The 19,303-nt window shown below is 38.3% G+C and overlaps 2 protein-coding genes and 1 long non-coding RNA gene across 3 annotated transcripts in view; 2 read left to right on the forward strand and 1 right to left on the reverse strand.

Moving 5' to 3' along the window:
* Positions 1–11,271, forward strand: part of LOC103906792 — a 28,368-nt gene extending 17,097 nt beyond the window's left edge. The window contains exons 4-5 of the long non-coding RNA XR_658035.2: positions 1,966–2,073; positions 10,758–11,271. This is a non-coding gene — a long non-coding RNA (uncharacterized LOC103906792). The remainder of the gene's footprint in view (positions 1–1,965; positions 2,074–10,757) is intronic.
* HIPK3 (homeodomain interacting protein kinase 3) overlaps positions 1–18,910 on the reverse strand; it is a 114,241-nt gene extending 95,331 nt beyond the window's left edge. The window contains exon 1 of the mRNA XM_009288850.2: positions 18,621–18,910. The gene's annotated coding sequence lies outside the window, so the exon portion shown is untranslated. The remainder of the gene's footprint in view (positions 1–18,620) is intronic.
* CSTF3 (cleavage stimulation factor subunit 3) overlaps positions 18,205–19,303 on the forward strand; it is a 54,535-nt gene continuing 53,436 nt past the window's right edge. The window contains exons 1-2 of the mRNA XM_009288910.1: positions 18,205–18,399; positions 19,064–19,292. Of these exons, the coding sequence (XP_009287185.1) occupies positions 18,205–18,399; positions 19,064–19,292 (424 nt within the window). The remainder of the gene's footprint in view (positions 18,400–19,063; positions 19,293–19,303) is intronic.

Genomic DNA, 19,303 nt, shown 5'->3' on the forward strand with positions numbered 1-19,303 from the left:
TTTCTCTCTCAAGCAATTAAGCATCATGTTTGGCATATAGAAATGAGAGGATAGCATTACCTTTTAATGCAACCGTAATTCAAAATTTTTGCATGCTAAAGTAGCAAGGCACTGGAGTAATGAAGCCAGCTCAGATAGCAGATCATAATTCAGTGTCATTCAATTAGTCAATCCTATAATATGCCGTGCAAGTGACATGCAGGCTTATGACAATGAAAACAGATTAAATGTACACGAAACCAAAATATTTTCTTAAATCCCAGGCTGCTCAAGATACTAATACCTAGCTAAAAAAATGCAAAGATTGTCATCCATAAAAAAATGTCCTGTGACTACAACAAAAAGTAAACTCTGGAGCACCAGAGATTTGAATTTCCAATAATTCTATCAGCATGTGGACAAACAATACTCTTAAGTATATTAAAAGTATCTTTGAAATCAGATAGAACACAATTATTTCCACAGGTTTGTACACACAGAATGCAACTTTAAATTATTAACCAACAACTATTCTTTTGATTATGTGAAGTAATACAGGCACCATCCATTCTCTATTTTAAAACTGAATGTATTGAATTGTACATTTTTGTTTCATAATTCATCTTAATGTTGCTGTAATACAGATTTATTAACATTTACAGTGTGTTCTCTGATCACACTTGTATTTCAAAGCACCAAATGAATGAATTTTTGGAGCACAAAGCAACCTAAAGTGAATTCAGAGCTAGTGATATGGCTCTACCACTTAGTTTATACAAACCTGAAATTTAAAATTCATGTTCAAAACCATCTATTCCAGGATTATGACTTTTGAAAGAAGGAAAAGTCAGGAGGGGAGAAAATTTACAAAAGACAGATTGTAGGAAGGCTCAGTCAGTGATAATATCTGTATTCTATTAACAAAGCCTAGTTTTAATTCAGAAATCCCTATATATCAAATAACTTACAATATTCAAGGTATATCATTTTATTCCTGTAAGAATGTATTTACATAAACAATTTTTAGTCACATGAATAATCACTGCCTAAGAATCCCAGATGATTACACTGGGAATTAAGAGTTTGCAGAACCAGACCTTCATTAAGTATTTAATAAACATGATGCTAATTGTTGCTAAAAAAAAAAAATATCAAAAAAAAATGGCATTGCAGTGGTAAAATACTATACTACTCCATGGAGCTTTGGGGGAAAAGTAGTGCTTTTATGAAGACACTCACTCCCAGAGATAGCTGGTATGAGAAGGTGTGTGAAAGCTACCATGATATAGAGCTAGAAACTAAAGCAGTTAGCCAGATAGCCAAAAGATCTCAAAATAATAATAAATAGTGGGTTATTTTAAATTCCAGTCTTTGTGTTTTTCAAGTTCACTTCTTTGTTCTCTTTTCTAAAGCAGTTGCTCAAAAAACCCAATTAAACTAAACTTATAATGTATTTTTCAAGAACAGCAAGATTTAGGAAAAAAAACAAACCAGCTGCTGTGAAACTTCGAAGAGACTCCTAAGACTTGCCACTTTTGATCAGAAAGCATTGCAGCCTTTCCCTTCTATGTCTTGTAGAGATTTAAATGGAGGATAGAGTCATTTGGTCCTCTTACCCATCCCCTTTCTAGCAACATTCATCCCCAGGTATACACACATAGCAGGAGAAATTAATACACTTTTTCTTGCCTACTTGTTGTGTGAAGGGTACACGATGCTCCTGGTAGCTCTTATACCACCTGATGCACAAAAGCCAGGCAGAGTCTGGCTTCTCATTGAAAGCAGCATTCCAAATCCATTTTTCTTTCTGTTAAGCTAATTCTGCTTTACTTTGTTGTTGATTTGTCTGCAGAAGAGTACTGATAGAAGACAGAAAACAATACTACTTGCTAGAGGCAAGCACGATCCCGAAAGACACAGCCTAACTTTTCCTCAAAGTTCTGCCAAGGTACAGCATTACCGACTTGCAATGTTTCTGCTATTCAGGTCCTGAGAAAACTCACAGAGAGGCTGCCAAGCTATCATGATACAGTGACGTGGACATATGTCCAAAACAGCTCCCATGCATACTGCTTTGCTGCATTGCATAATAATGTAAGTATCCTTTTATTGTATCAGGATTATTTAATGAAAGCCATTGTCTTATCTAATCTGGAATCATTCAGTGGCAGTAAGGTACTTTGGCCTTCATCGTTCCTTGGGTGAGCAACAATTGGTCTATGTTCAGTCTTTACTTGGAAGGCATCACAGTCTGAGAAGAGTCAGAGCAATGTAAGGTTAAATTAATTAAATTAATTAAGGTGGTGGGAACACCCTGCCCACTGTTGTACTGTATCTCTCTTGGACCCATCTGTCAACATTTTAGACTGTAAGAGATTCCCAATTTCATGACAGATGTTTGCCACAAACCAAAGGGCGGCTCCAAATTGGCAAATGTTTGCCTTTGTACAGCATCTTTTTTTCAAAGCCTGCAAATAATGTTTCAAACACACACTCATGTATTTTAGTAGACAGAATTTGGCAGAGAAGCACAGTGTAGAGAAATCCAGGCCTGCCCTGCTTGTGCCAATGTGAACTTGATCACTAGTTCTTTGAAGTGAATACTGAAGTCTCAAGTGTCCACTATACCTCTGTAAATATACAGGCTAATTAATAGCCTTGTTTTATGGACACTGGAAATAAGATTAGTAACTCACTTCCTATTCTGTTTGGGTTCCATCCTATGCCCAGTCACCTCAGCATGACTGTCTTCATCTAGTCAAGTAAATGATAGGACTAACATTTATCACCTGCAGTTTCTTTTTCCACCCCCTCCAGAGGAGGAAAAGTTAATGTTAAAAGAACACCTCTTGCACTTGGGAGAGAAAATGGTTAGCTTTGTGTTAGTTCTTCATTACTGTGAAAATTAATTCCAATGGCAAGCAGCAGCCCCCCTGCTGTCACGTGACCGTAAGTGATACATAGTGAGTAATACACAGAACTTAAGTAGTGGTCTACATCCAGAACTGCATTACTGCAACGAAAGGTACTACACAAAAGACTAACCTAAGCTGTGCAACTTTGCATGTTAGTGTGGCTCTGGAGCCTATAACTCCCAGTCACTATAAATAGATGTATGATGCAGTACGCCCAGGATATGTATTTGCTCATTAGACTTTCTTCGGGAATGAAGTATCATTGATTACATGAGCTAACCCTCCCCACAAAAACCCTTACGGTTTCCTCTCACCATGACACAGCTCACCAGATAGTTACTACATGTATAATTTTCAGCAGCTGACTAGTATAGCACCCACTCTATATGAACACATGTGCAACCACTCTGAATCTCTCCCGAGAGCCATCACATAGTGGCCACATGGCTTTTGTGAGTGCTCTGCTCTCAGTCCAGCCAAGCCCACCAACCACACAGCAAGCAGCAAAGCCCTGCTAAGAAACTAGCACAGACAGACGGGATTTTTCTGAAAGCAGTCTTGGTCACTTGCAAAGTGTGGCAGAGTAAGGAAAACTTCAAATACTTAAAATGTAATTTCATAAGCATCCTTACTATTATTAGTACTTACGACTATTATTTTCCTTTTTCCTCCCCCCCCCGTTTTTCCCTCAAGCTCATTTTCTAATTTTTCCTCTTCAGCATTTGTACTCAATTCTATCTCAAGTTGTGTATGTAGGGTTTTAATTATCTTCTATTTTGGGGCATTAAAAGATTCTGAAATCATCCCACTTCTGGGAGATTAGTAAATTCAGTGATTACCAAAAAAACCACTGCTGAATGCCTATTATTTTTTCCTCCCCCCCCCGTTTTTCCCTCAAGCTCATTTTCTAATTTTTCCTCTTCAGCATTTCATTTTTTCCCTCAAGCTCATTTTCTAATTTTTCCTCTTCAGCATTTGTACTCAATTCTATCTCAAGTTGTGTATGTAGGGTTTTAATTATCTTCTATTTTGGGGCATTAAAAGATTCTGAATCATCCCACCTTCTGGGAGATTAGTAAATTCAGTGATTACCAAAAAAACCACTGCTGAATGCCTATTATCCATGTTAATTATTCAATTAAAAAATATGCTGGAGCCATCAGCAGGACACTTCCATTTCATGGTTGAATAGAAGAAAAAAAATCTTTCAAAATTGCTCTAAAGCAATTATTTTAAAACTTGTTTTTCAGAGCTAATCTTTCTCTTGTATCTACATGCTGGTACAATAAAACCTGTGCATGGAGGTCAATGGATGTAGCAGCCCATACAGAAATCATTCAGTAGATAGGGAGGCTTGTCTTGGACACCCCACTAAGATGAAGCCCTCATTTGTACCCATTTTTTTCCTTTCTGCATGTGTTTTAAGTAGAATACATTTTGTTTCTGCCTAACCTTTTTAGATACAAAGATGCTCCCACATGTGTTAGTATCCTGACACTCTTCTGGTTTCAGTATTTTAAACATACATTTATGATCACAAAGAGAATTTTTAGCCTAATCAAGCTTAGGACCATCAGTAATTCAGAGTCTTTAGAGTGATTTCTCCTCTTTCTAGCACTTCTGTGCTTCAAGCTTTATTTTTCTTCCATTTTTTAATCTTGATCTTGCATTCAGAGTGCCTATATGCCATCTTATCGTCTGGCTACAGTCTGAAATGATTGACTGACTAAGCTGCTGAGGAAACCCAGCAGCAGATGAAAAAGTGGTCTGGGATGGAGCCCTTTCCTAACAGGTATTTACACCACAGCCAAAGCACTCACTGAAATATGCTTCCTCCCAGGTCTTTCAGGCTGGTCTTAAATTCATACATGCCTTCATACTTCATCACCACAGCAAATTAAGCTACTCCAAAACTCCTCCAAATCCTACTAACAAAAACCTGGGTGCATTTCAAAGGAACCTTTCATTTCTGGGATCCATTTGTAACACCTGTGGAACAAGTGTTAAGCAACATACAGTAGTTTGCCAAAACAAGTAATTTTGAAATTAGCTAACCCAACAAGCACCACTACATGAAGATCTCGCATTACCTGTCTGAGGTTGCCATTATCAGAACATTTAGCCACTATAAATAAAGATGCACTAGAACACAGGATTTGAGCAGAAAATACACCTGGAGGTATACCTGTATCAGGCAACAACTTGCAAGGCTTGCCTGCGTTTTATACTTTCAGAAGGATTTTCAAGAGGACTTTCAAATGGAAGCCACCATAGAACAGTATCTACACGTACCCTGCTTCAAAGAAGGACAGGAGCAAATAGTTTTTTTCCGAGAGATGGCGTATGCAGGAAGCCTGTCAGTGCCTTGTAATTCCAGTTATGGTCTCTGCCCATCCTACCAGCAAGAGCAACATGGATGTTAACATACAAAATGGGGTCTGGGGAACAGAGCAGATAAATAGTAGTCAGCTGTGCATGATGCAAATGAATGGGTCAGGGATTACCATTAAAGGGGCCTGTCATATATATTTGTATACATATTTTTACACATACATACATAAATATACACACATCCTTTAAAATATGAAACAAGGATGAATATATAAGCTTCAGACTTTCTATTTTCAGGTGCATTAACATCTGCTGTACAGACACAAAAAGCCAAAAAGGTTAGACAAACAACTATATGCAACTTATGACTTAATATGAGAGAACTGTGTCTGCTGCCTGTCTCTAGGGTCTGTTCTTTCATTTGGGGCTAACTGAAGAGGTTTCTGCTTCCTAACTATTTCTAGCCAAATGTAAAAGCTGTGACTTCAGCAGACCACTTCAACTATCACAACCACGCTTGTTTAGAACAAGACAGTTGTATCCTTCATTGAGTCGCTCCACACCTTTGTGCAGCTAGCACAGACAAAACACTTGTGCTCCATGGAGAAGTTTCTCCATATAAAATAGAGAAATTACTCTTCCCAGTCCAACGTGGGAATGATTCTGCTCAACCTTCAGTATCAGACTTGACAGGTGAGAAGACTGCCATTTGGTAAAGCCACCCACCCATCAGCTTCATGCAGGCTCAGGTCAGCTGGTGAGCAGCATTTCTATTCTCTCCTACCCAAAGCAGGGCATAGAAAAGTAACATAAAATCCAAATATTTAAAAACCGTTTAAGCATTCTTTTTACATTACTATTTCCATCCCCATTTGCTTTTCTCAGTTGCTTAACTTTAAAAAAAAAAAAAAAGGCAATTTTAAATCCAGAGCCACGGTGTATGTAGACGCCTGACACACCCCAGTGACTTGTTTTTACAGGAGTTGCACAGTAGTCCTTGTGTTGCCTCAGTAACAACTCCACACCAGGATACTGGAGGAAACCAGGGCACAATTTAATGAGCACCATGGCACGTACTCTGTAGTCCTAAAGCTACTTCAGTAGTGTCTGGGAGGAGGCTGTTTACTTCTTGCCTTGACATTTACAAAGAGAATATGAAGTAGACTCTGCCACCCATGACACATGTGCAAATCCCAGTGCTGTACAGAGCAATGTGACACAGTTATTGGCACAAATTATACCAGAGAAATGACCAGAGTACATGTATTGGGTTTGGAGTTTTTTCCTAAATATCTTCTACTTTTTTTTTTTTGTTAAATCAAATGTTCTGTAAGGAAGAAAAGACAGAAAAAATTAAATAAAGGAAAAAAAAAATAAAAAAAGAAAAAAGAAAAGAAAGTCTTATGAGCTTTTAGAGAGAATAGGGAAGATCCTGCAAGGAAAATATCCTAGCTCAGTATCCACTAGACTAGTGAAGTTTTACAGTTCCCAAACCACATTCTGGATTTCATATGCTGACTTGCTAATGGAGCTAGCCTATAGTACATAAGAACTGGTGAGCTGCAAGCATACCACTGGTAGCAAAAACAGCAGTGAAAAAAGCAGGACAGATGCTTTATGAATAGCAGAGATGGATGTGACAGGATTCGCAAAAGCTGGTAGAGAAAGTTTAAGAAGTAAGCAAGTAAACAAGCTAATATGTCTTCTGCTAGTTTTACCTTTTTGCTCTTTGTAATTGGAACCTTGTTTATAAAAGCTGTTTACTTCTCCCCCTACTCAAACAGCCTAGAGGTGCCACACCAGCCTGGACTGAATGCCTTTTTTTTTTTAAAAAACCAAACCAAAACAAAACCTTTTTGCTTTTCTGGTCAGGAAACAGGCAGAGGATGCAGGCCAGAGAGCCAATTCAACAATGATTTTGTGATTTTTTTCAAAGATAGCCAGTTCCTAAAAGGATTTGAAGGGTCAATAGGTGTCAAAAATACAACTTGCTCTGGAACAACTACAGTACCTCTTCACATTTTTATAGTAATTGTTAGGGACAAAAGACATTCTTCTTGCAATTAGAGGACAAATGCAACAGTCTACAGGATCTGACAGATCTGATGTGCAGAAAATAGCATTGCACTCAGAACAAGATGGTTACCTCAAATATACTATAACCCCATTTTGCAGCCAAAGCTCTGCAAATTACAAGTGATTCTTTAAAGCAGTCCACTAGTAAGATCTTTGTGAGCTTTACAATTAAGTTCTCTAGGATCAGAATTTAATCCAAAGACAAGGACAATCTAAGGAGAAGAAATAAGGATCCAACATTCAATATGAAATGATAGCCATGTGGAAAGCACAAACTCTCCAGATGGCATGTTTGGACTTTTTCTTCCTTTAGTAACGGTGACCCCAGGTCTGGCTGGGGTTTTTTATAGTATTTTTCAAATTACACTCCAATTTTAAGCATTCATTGCTCTTTAGAGATGGATTTGACTGTAAATTTCAGTGCTGTTTCAAGAGTGCCTATGGTTTGAAGGAGGGAATCTCCTCCTTACAGAGAGACAGGCTTTGACACATTGAAGATTTTAGCTTCGCATCTTACATTTTTTTATTTACAAAATTGGATAAAGAGAAAGCAAAGAAGGGCTATTACTCTTTCCTTACTCTACCCTCTCTCGAGCTCTTGGTATCTGCTTTAGCCTATGGCAGGTTTAATTCTTACACACTTTGACACTGCATTCTAAACATTATTTCAGGAAATTTTTTCAGTATGTGCCCTTTTTTTAATAGAAACAAACTGCATTAGTCCCTAAAAAGAACTACGCAGAAGGCCAACTAATAAGATCTCCTCTTTACCCCCAGTAAAAAATCTGGGCAACTCCTATAAAGGATATTCTATAGTTATTTACCAGTCCTGATCACAGAAAAGTAACACAAACCTTTCTCTGATTTTTATCATTTTTAACAGTGCCTAAAGTATTCCCTTACCTTTTTATTCTCAGAATATAATAGGAAAATGTATTGACTCAAAATCTTTCCAAAATACAAAAGAAACTACTTTAATTGAATCCTATATATTCAGATAATCATTAGGAATAATATTTTTTCTGAATTCACAAAAATAAAAGGTAAAATAGTTTCTCTCAGAACAGTTGCTTGTGTTTCACTCCTCTTTCTTACGTTACTGGAATTTCTCAGTCATTTGTTGTTCACTGTCACTCAGATGTTTTACTGAAATAGATGGCAATGCTACCAGAAAGCTCTGTCAGATGGCTCTGAGGCAACATGCTATATCACCTTAGATGTATGCAACTTACGTACCACATTTGGTAACAGTTCAATTTGTTTTCTAGAACCCTAAGTCAAGTAACCAAAATATCAGAAAAACATATAAGCAATGCCCTGAGTATACAGAAACAACAACATCAGCCCAAATAGCTCCTAAGGCCTGCCTGAACTAAAATGTATTTTAACTTTATGAAATATTTTAAACAGATTTAGAAAAAAAAAAACAAAAAACAAAAAAAACTGTATTTCCAGATCCAGGACTGAAATTGCCTGTTCACCCAGACACCTTATATCTGGGTTTCATAAATGCCTTTATGTTGTTACTGTCGTGCAATATGTCCTCCTTTTTAAATATGAGTTAAACATAAAAATCAGAATGAATGAAATACAGCTGGGAAAGAGAAACTGCAGTTGTTTCCTCAATTTTATATATGCATGTAGATACAGGCATTTTAAAAAGCTTTATAGACATTTAAAATGTATTTAATCTAACTAGTTAGTTCTCTCAGATAGCAGTGCTTCTGTTTGAGTATTAGCGACAGATACTCTAACTTTTAAGTACAAAGGAGAGGGATAAAACAAGCCTTAACAGTTTTTAATCCACAGTATTCTTCTGAGGGCTTTGCAAAGATGAGTAAATATGGTTTCAAAATTTATCATGATTGTGCATTTTTCTTCATTACCTCTTGGCATTAACTTACATTTCTCACAGCGTTCTCACTTTTCTGGTGCATACAGCAGTGTTTTCCCCTACAGACTTGAATATGTTCGGAAAATAAAAGATATGTAATGATTTGGTAAGTAGTTTAGGCACAGTTCTTTAACACTGGTAACTAGCACAGAGAGCCAGCTTCTGCAAGGAAAATGCAAAAAAGATCATGGATTTATAAACATACGAATTCTCAAAGCAAACCTGAAAAGGAGAGTAGCAAAAGGAAGGAACAGGATTCATTATGAAAACCAGCAGGTAATTGTAACAAAAGCATATTATAAAAATGAGTCATACAGCAAAGGAAGAAACAAAAAGCAAAGTGGGAGGACAAAGATACAGCTGAAAAAAGCACATTGAGCTAGATAACATACACAATGCATTAAGTCTTTTAAGTACTCTACGCAACCAGCCAAACCTGCTGTCTTTCAGCTTTTCTAAATACAATTACATCCTTTGATAAGCAAATAGCTTACGAGACACTATTACGTGCCATCCTTCAGTCTATCACATATGCAAACTGTCATCAGTTAGCTTATCATACTCCCTAAACATTTGTCTTCAGTATGTGAACCAAGAAGCAAGTTATCACATGCTTTTCAACAAGACTTGTATATCCCTCCATAACACCATGCCATTGTTGATAGTTTCCATGCTGCTGCCATGCCCTCGATCTCACCAGCACGTAGACAAATAGAGCTGCCTGGCTCTGTATTCTGAGACATACAGGACCACAGCATAGTACGTTATTTCTTGCTTGTACCCCAAAAAAATTAAGGGATAATTTCTCTGTTCATCTCGGGGATCACGGGATAAAGGAGGGCCCTGAAATTAATTTCTTAGTAGTAACAAAGTTAATGTAGGGGTAGTCTGTTACACAACATAGAAATGGATTCTGTTCTCCCTAATTACTAGCATAGAGACCTGTTGCTCTTTAGGCATGCAACATATCTGCAAGGAGATAGCAATGGGAGTTTCAGAAGCTGTTTTAGAGCTGAAGTCTACAAAAGCATTAGCAGCAACTTCATCAGACTGCGTTGACACAGATCCATGGACTAAACTGGCTCTGTTCTGACAGACCAGTGATTCTTACATAGGCTATGTTTCACTCAGGAACACGAGCACATACTGCAGAAAGCACATTTTGATATTTAACCCACAGTAGGTCCAGAGCTTTTTATATGCATACAGCTTTGTAAGAAGGTCCCCTGTTACTTTTAGCATCCAAACAATCCCCCAAAGGCATGTTACTACCATTCTGTGAAAACAATTACTGCTAAATTGTTTCAGATCTGCTAGCAGTATGTTTGTAACTGAGAAAGCTTCAGTTGTTGCAACGGGCACTTGGATTTACAAGGTAATTAGCATTGACAATATTCCCAAACCTACTGTCATGTCTGCGCGGATGGCATTCCCAAACTGTGCTGGGATACATACATCCTTCTGTGCGTATAATTTCTAATGAATTACATAAATAAAATGGAAAGTTGTGGGACTCATTCATTTTCAATCAAATTTGCATTGAAATTCTGTTTTTCATATAGTGGAATGGATGCGTACTTCTGATACACAGAAGCTCTTGTTCTGTTGCTTCAAGGAACAAAACCAGGACAAACTACCGCAAGAAGAGTGGCAACAGAAAGACTGAATTATGAGAAATAAAGGCAGATCACTTCTGGTCAAGGAGCAAACAAATATAATAAAAATCCATGACGCACTCATTTTTGCGTTAAATCACTGCAGGATCATTACATTTTGGGTAATTTTACATATATATACACACACATATATAACTAAAATTATAGCAATATATGATAAGAACTGCTTCATGGCCTGTCTTGTAGTTCACCATTGAGGGTTTTAACTGCTTCACTGTACAGCAATAGCAACTCACAAACAGGATGTGATAATGTGTACCATAATCAGGGAGGAATTTTCCCCAGGAATTGTCCCCAGACGGTCTGTGGAAAGTTACTACTTGGAACAAGAGCTAATATATAAGCATGACATTACCTTTTCTGCCTCATTGCCCTCTGTATTCTAATAAAACAAAATGACTGTTCCAGAGTAAATGCTTGTCCATGTATTATTATTTAAAAACTGTCAAAATTACACAGGAAAAAAATAACAAATGCATGAATGTAATGTGAAATGAACTGTAATGTAAGATTTAAGTACAATCAATATGTAATTAGAGCTGTCTAAAGAGGCAATACTTTTCAGACTGTTGAACTGAAGGATATTTTTTCTTATATTTAGGCTGAGACATTTCCTTTAACTGAGACTTCAAAGTGCAGTGTTATGCTATTTCAGAAATATAAAAACAAAGCAAATTCTACTATAACGTGGTGGTTGAGCTGAGGTATCATGACTGAGGTTCAAATGCAGTAACTTCACTGCTAACTACAAGCTGAGCTAATAAAGAGAGTGTAAAAGCACCTCCTTAGCTTTGTGTCCCTATTAATTTACTAAAAAAATAGCATACACTAACACTTGGAATCACTGTTTTTACTAGAGAACACAGCTCTGTTAACATGAAGCCCAACTTCTTTTGGAAAAGGACCCTGGCATTGTCAATTTAACTCTCTGCTTGTCTGATCTGATCACCATGGTACCCAGATGCTTTATAGATAAATATGAAAACATAATCCTTAATTCAAAGAGCACGCAGTCTACCAAGGTAAATTTACACAGGGATAAACTCAAAGGGAGCTGTTATTCCAAGTGCAGCATGCACGCCTAAGTCTGGACTAGGTAACATCACCAGTATAGGAGATTTGCACAGAGGTCAGAAACGTTACTTATTTCTTCAAAATAAACTTTGATAACCATAAACTCTGACAATAGCTGCATTAGAGACAGAAATGTAACTTAAGGTGGGACACACAGGACAGTCACAATAGGTTTTGAAGGTGAACTGAGGCAAGGAATATTTTGTGGATCAAGCTGTACACCACGAATGTGGAAGGAGGGGGTGATTGCTATTCCAGCACCAGGAGAGTACTGGCATTTCCAGGATTTGTAAGTCAAGCTTGCCTAAAATAAGGAGATTAAAACAACCCTAAACTTTGTTTTCTTTCACATTGCTTCTAGGTTTCTGAGAGTTTGCGATGTACTTGGATCACACAAACAAGCTTTGTTTCGTAATAGAAGGAAACTAACTTAGAAGAAAGAAAGATTGATTGATTCTTATGTAAACCCTTGTTTCCTGGAGCTGAGCTTTCAAGTAAAACATCAATACTATAGTCACACAGCAACCTCCCCACCCCCATTACAGGTGGACTGGTTGGCCAGTTCCACCTTTCCTGTTTCTCTAAGCTGCACAAACACAGTGCTCGAATAGGTAAGATTTATGTCAGCAGGGTGAACTTCCTAGTTTGTGGACAACTTGTATTTAAGAAAACAAAAGAGTTCTACCCAAAACAGCCTGAGGTGGAAACCTGTGATGTTCTGTGTTTATGTATTCCAATATATTATGAAAATGAGTAGCATCTAATGTCTTATAAACTTACTTTTACACCCTCATCTTATGATGATTGGATTATTCAGCTAAGTAAAAGGCATTTGAGTGCAAGCAACACTATGCTTAGATAGTCAATTTTTATTTGCTGTTAATCACTAACATTTTTGAAAGCACTCCAGTATTATATCAGATAATCACAATTAACACTAAATTTTGTATCACCGATCCTAAGTGAGAAATAACACTACATTTTTAAAAGGCTTTGTCTATGTATTTACAACCAGAGTAAGCATACACTAGAAAACAATTGAGGCTGAATACTGGTATGCAAAAGTGTGCAACACCAATTACAAATAACTATGTTCTGCCCCACCTCACTTTGTTCTCCTTTTTATTTGTTGGATGGTGACTGCTATGCTAAATACTGGCAAGTTCCCTCTTTGATTTCCAATCATCCTTTGATGCCTCTGTTTTCCCTCCATATGCTTCTACTTTCTGCCCTTATTATTACCTTTGAGTATTAATACCCTTAAAACCCGGATGCACATGACTTTTTCCTAAAATAAGGTAAAGTTAAAATACTTTAAAAATGATTCATCGTTGCAAGCTGTGACTCATAGCAGGATTCATAGAAAGCCACTTCTGATGTCAAATAGTAATGTGGCAGGAAAAAGTCCTGTAATCTAGACATAAAAAGACCCGAAGTTACTGCCATGCCATTTTCTCTGTTGGGCGGCTGCCAGGTAGGTGCTGCTTGTCCCCTCACTCTGCTTCCAGCCGAGCCGGAGTGGTGTTTGTCTGCCACCTCCCGGGTGAGTCACAGTGCTGGGGACACAGAGTGGTCACAAGCCAACAGGGACAAGCCTCAAGAAGAGATCTAGCCATGGTAGTGGTCATTAAACACATTTTAACTACCTCAAAAACACTTTGCTTACAAAGTCAAACACTCAAAAATTTGAGAACACTGCAATTAGTGAACTGTGCTGCTGTATTTGTACACATTACTTCATCTTTATCCCTCTAGCTGCGAGGCTTGTTTTGGACTCCACTTTAATCCAGTACACAGACAAATAGCATCATTCAGTTGGGGGTTTTTTTGTTGGTTTGGTTTTTCGTTTGTTTGTGTGGGGTTTTTTATTTGGTGGTTTGTTTTTTTTTTTTTTTAAACTTTGTTCTGCAATTTGAGTTTTTCTAGATTTCTTCTGTTTTTCTGCCTGGAAATTTTGTCCAGGCAGAACTGGAGGATGTTAGTCTCTCTCTGATTTTCAGACACTTGGACACTGTTGCAGCCTGGCGGTAGGCATGCAGGAATGCCATAGAAATGGCTGCTGGACATGCGAGACTGACTCTGCACGTACTGGAGAACTGATCTGCACACATACTACACACCCAAAGCATTTAGGACATGTTGGACTCACTGTATGTAGGCTATAAATGGTACAACCATAAATATCTGTCCACAAATCTTAAGGAAAAAAACAATGTATCCCTGCCTCTGAGGATATCCAGCTGTTGGCTTAAACAACTTTCAGCACTATTTTCACCGCTTAATGTTTCATCATTAAAACACAGTTTTAAACAGAGATCCAGCTTCATCATTTCACTTCATTACGTAAGTTTTCCAAAGAACCACAAGGTAATACAAATAAACGTTGATGAATACTAATACTGATCCACAACAGCAAGTGGTGTTATAGAAAGAAAACAACTACTTATATTGGGAAAGAATGCTGGAGTAAAAGTAGAACAAGATTTAGAAAAATCTTGTTTGGTCTACATGTATATTATTTACACTTTTCTTGGAATGCTGAAAAGCTGCTTACAAAAAATAAACGAGGCAATACTGTGTTAAATAGCATTAAATGACAGCCAATTCAAACAAATAAATTGACCTTGAGGAGGCTAGAATTCAATCCATAATTTTAATATCTTATTATACCATTAAAATACATTACTGCAACTATGCAGTCCACTACAATTATTTTCTACTACTCACACTAGTTATTCACCAATCCATTCACCTTTGTTCTGTTTATATATTAAATTTCTAAATTAGTTTCACTCCTTAAAATCAACTAAATTTAAAACCTGACAAATTTCTCTGTTCTCCAAAAAAGAAGCTTCCTTTCACTGCATTACACCTGCATCATTTACCACTGCATGTCACTGATTCCCGTCTTTTTAATTTCATAACAGACTGCAATCATGAAGCCCAATTCACTGGGTAACAGGGGACACAATTTCATCCCTTGCTATTGCTGTCATAACTTAGTTTCTGTTGCTGTAATCTAGACACCTTTCATGACACATGACCCTCTCTGCACTTCCCATATTGTAAACCTCTACTGGGGTGACAATCACCAGCACCTCAGACACTGGTAGCTGGAATAATGCACACACAGTGTATACCTACCATGCCGTTCTTGCACAGATTGCCTACAGTAGTCAAACAGGAAAGATGACAACAGAAGGCATGAATTGGAAACAAGGCAGAACTAGAAAGAAACAAGACATCTCCTCCCAAACTACTGATGATAAAAGAGACCACTACTGGATCCAGCAACATAGAAGTTGCAACAGATCCAATATGCAGGCTGCATCATTTTGACATATTAAGGTCTTCCGTGTTCCAAACCCTACAGTGCATGTATCAGTCTGACTGAGTCTCACATAATAAGCAAGTGGCTCACTGCTCCAATCTCCTACTTCAGCACCCATAAATCATGTATTTAGAGCAAAGAAAGGCTCTCTGTAGTGCTGTGCTGCACGTGACGTGGTGATTAGAGTGAGAAAATGCCCAGAAAGAAACCTATTTCAGAGAATATTACTCAGGCAACAGATCTGATGCCACAGCTTCTACCAGTCACATACCCATGCAAATAGTTTCACACACTGACATTCCTGTCAGCTGAAAAGTCCTTATATGATACCGTTTTCAGCTGAGCACTATTGCCTTCTCCTCCTCACCGCCCAAGTCCCCCCATCTGCTTCCTTCACTCTTCACTACGAACTCCAGCAGTACCAGTGCAGAGCCCAAGAAAAACTCAGCAAAGCTTGTTAGCTTGGGTTTTGCTTCCTTCCTCATCTTTGCCATTGATGCAACCAATTAGTGAGACACACCTCACTCTAAACCAGTGGATGTCAAATGGGGAGCAAAACCAGTTTAGCAGAAAGATGAATTTCATTCTTAATTATGGCCTATGGGAATATAAATTTAGACTACCTTCTTTTTTTAGTTCACAGAATTCCCATGGTGTTGTCAATTTAGAAATATAAGAGGACAGATTATGGGCTCTATAAGGGTACTCAAGTACCACAGAACTCCCAGCTGAGGAAACTCCGTGTCTCTCAGTTTTCAGGTCAATGTGTCTTCACCCTACGTATGCTGAAATCCATCTTAGAGGAGGGGTGACACAGCCCACAGCCTCCAATAATATTAGGACAGAGTGGGGAGGACAATTCCCAGCATCTTCTGCATTCAGGTAGCTTGAGATTCAGCATTAACACATAGAAATTAATAGGGCAGTTCAAACCCAAGAGCTGTAAACATTCTCTCTAGCATTGAGCAGACATAATTATATCTGCAAGTGAATCCTTTTGAAAAAAGTTTCTGAACAATGCTTTTAGTGGTTATAGAGTTGCACTAAAAGCATTGCACAAAACCTGCGATTTCATAACTAGTATTAAAAAATAATCAGCTAAAATCACTTGGAAGACAGGTATGTCAGCTCTAGTTGATAACCACTGCCCCAGCTCTGTGAAAGCAGTTCCCTTTCAAGTTTGCTCCACTTTATGGTTTGCCAGCATCTTGGCCTGGCAGACTTCAAGGTTCAACATCTATTTGTTTTAAGATCTCATTTTCTTCCAGTTGTTTTTTCTAAGTGACACATAATTTTTCTCTGTTTTTTCCAAGCAGAAATATTTAAGTACCACTGAACTGTAGGCATAGTAGTCTTCAATTCGTGTTCAGTTTCACATTTGTTGTCAATTTCTGCAACACTCGCTTACAGAACAGTATAATCCGTAATAGTTACTTGTTAACTCATAGCTTGCCATTAAGTTTCATGTCAATTACTGAACTAAGCATGAATCACTACAGCATAGTACATATTAGCAATGTCCTGTTGCTTTGATATCGCAAACCATCTGAAAATTAAAGTGCAGCCTTCCCAAGCAGACAGGCCTGTTCCTGTTGCTTGATATCGCAAACCAACTTTAATTTAAGTGCAGCCTTCCCAAGCAGACAGGCCTGTAATCACATCTTCACTGCTCCAGTTACCTCGGGCTAGAAGCCTTGAGCTACTCCACTCGAGATGACACAGCTTCAGAAGGAAGGGAAGGAACAGCCACCTTCTAAAACAATGTTTGAGCTACGCAGAAGGAATTAGCAACTAAGTAGCTGTTGTAAGCTTAGCTGCTGCATCCCCATCCATCAACAAGATGGATGCTCCCATACCATCAACAAGAAAGCTCCAAGTCAGCCTGTCAAATGGGTCAACTAACATAAACTTAAAACACTACTGAACTCAAGCCAGTAGATTTTCGCACGAGGCCCAAATTTAAGTTACAGCAAGGCAAAACTTGAGTTAAGCTAACACTGTTACACCTGAACTCTAAATTTAAGACAAGGAAACATTTTCAAAGTTACTTTGAAACATAACCTATCATTTACACACAGGTTTTGTAAGTAATACTGCCCCTTGTGAGATTCACACCAAAACATAAACATCTTCATTATCACACAGTTGTGAAAAAGTTCACATTTAACTGCAAAACAAGGCAACCTATTAGGGCTGAAGTGGTAAGGTACAACGCATCAATAAGAATTTAAAATTTAATTTTCTTTCTGTACATTAGTGCTCCTTTTAACTTATTCCAACTAACACGTTAGAGTTACGACCATGTATTACAGCTTCAGTTCATTCAAGCTATCACAGCAACACTTGACAGAAAGGGAATAGGCACTAGTTGTATTTACAGCAGCTGGGGTTTTGCCCAAGGTCTGTTCTATGCTATGCATGGAATTACAGAAATCAAGAACACCACCAGCTTAAGAGATAGCACATTATTTTATTATGTGGGGTGAGGGGCTATAGGAGGTAAGGAGCAAAAGTCTCAATGACATTAGGCATCACTTATTTTGCTCTTTACTAACTCGTTCTACTAGATAAGCAAGATGTCATTGGTGCTGTCATCGTTCAAAAACACCATTAGCATTTTATGAAACTGAAGAAGGCAATCCCAAAACCAGAAGCAGCTAAAATTAGACTAGAAATATACTTGAACAAAAAACCAAAGAATTAGAACAAAATTTCAACGAGGCCACTAAGACAGCTGACACACTGTAGACCTAGAATAACATATGTATTATCTAATTAGAAGTTTCATCAGCATTGCTTTCAGTGATTACTTATTGCTTCCTAGATGGGAAATGGAAAAAAACATTACACTGATGAATTGAAAATGCAGTTTTTTGGAAAGAAACTGTATTTATGTATCAAATATTTCAAAATGGAGTCTGTTGTGACATGGAAGAAATAGCCCATAAGAAACAACAAATTAGCCGCTTATCACAAAATCACTATTCTCTAAGAATTTGGAGAACAGGACAGCTTATCTACCAAGACAAATTGATAGGCATGTTTGTATTTCACTTCCTAAGAACAACAGAATCAAAATTCTTCAATACCGAGAAGAAAAATGTTACTCCACAGATTGGTCAAGTAAGTGTTTACTATCTGCTCCCTTTTTTGGGGGGTCAAGCTTTAGAAGAAAAGGTTACATATTATGTTTTTCTTATGTCCTCTTTCCACATATTACTGTGGTTTAAGAAGGTGACTTTTGGAAGATGAAGCAGAAAGGAACCCAAAGAGTGCTATTATCAAGTTACTGCAAGTATTTCTGCATAAATATGACTGTATGATATAATTTTAAGAACACTTACACTGCTGTTGTGAAGGCAGCTAAGTCAGCTTTCACCTTGGTATCTGCCAAGCCTCCTTCAATGAATGTTTCATATAGCAGACAGTTTCTCTGCAGTGGCTGATTCAAAGCCCTTCTCTCACAGACAGACTGGTGATTACTTTGTAAACAAAGTTAAGTAGTTTTAGGGTGAGCTGCCTCCTGTGTCCCTGAGGTCTTTTGAGACGATGACCTCTTAGCCTGTCTTTTGAACTTGCCTCCTTGATTAACAAGAGCTCTTCTGAGGTGGAAGGGATGGGTTTACTGCTAGCAGACATCGCTGACGTTACCTCACCAAGGGCAGAGTGCCGACTTGCTGCACAGAAGTGACTATTCAAGAGGCAACGCTTCGTTAACGAAATAGCCCATGACGGGCCAGGGCTAGAGGTCACCAAAACCTCCTAGTTTCTGCCCGCTGTCCTTCAGCGTTTCAACAATAAGCGGTCCGCCAGGAAACAGGGATCGAGCGATGGGAGAAAACGCCCACACTGCGACCCTTACGAGCGCCATGAGTACGACTACCGCGGCGCCCAGGGTCCTACTCGGCCGCCCTTCAGGGAGCGCCCCGCTCGCGGCTCCGGGGCGAGCCCCGGTGCTTCGCCCTGCCCCTACGCGGCAGGAGACAGGCCTGCCCCCCACAACGCCGGAGAGGAAGGCCGAGCCTCG

The sequence above is a fragment of the Aptenodytes forsteri genome, unplaced genomic scaffold, assembly GCF_000699145.1.
Source record: "Aptenodytes forsteri isolate BGI_AS27 unplaced genomic scaffold, ASM69914v1 Scaffold8, whole genome shotgun sequence".
In the NCBI taxonomy this organism is placed as follows: domain Eukaryota; kingdom Metazoa; phylum Chordata; class Aves; order Sphenisciformes; family Spheniscidae; genus Aptenodytes; species Aptenodytes forsteri.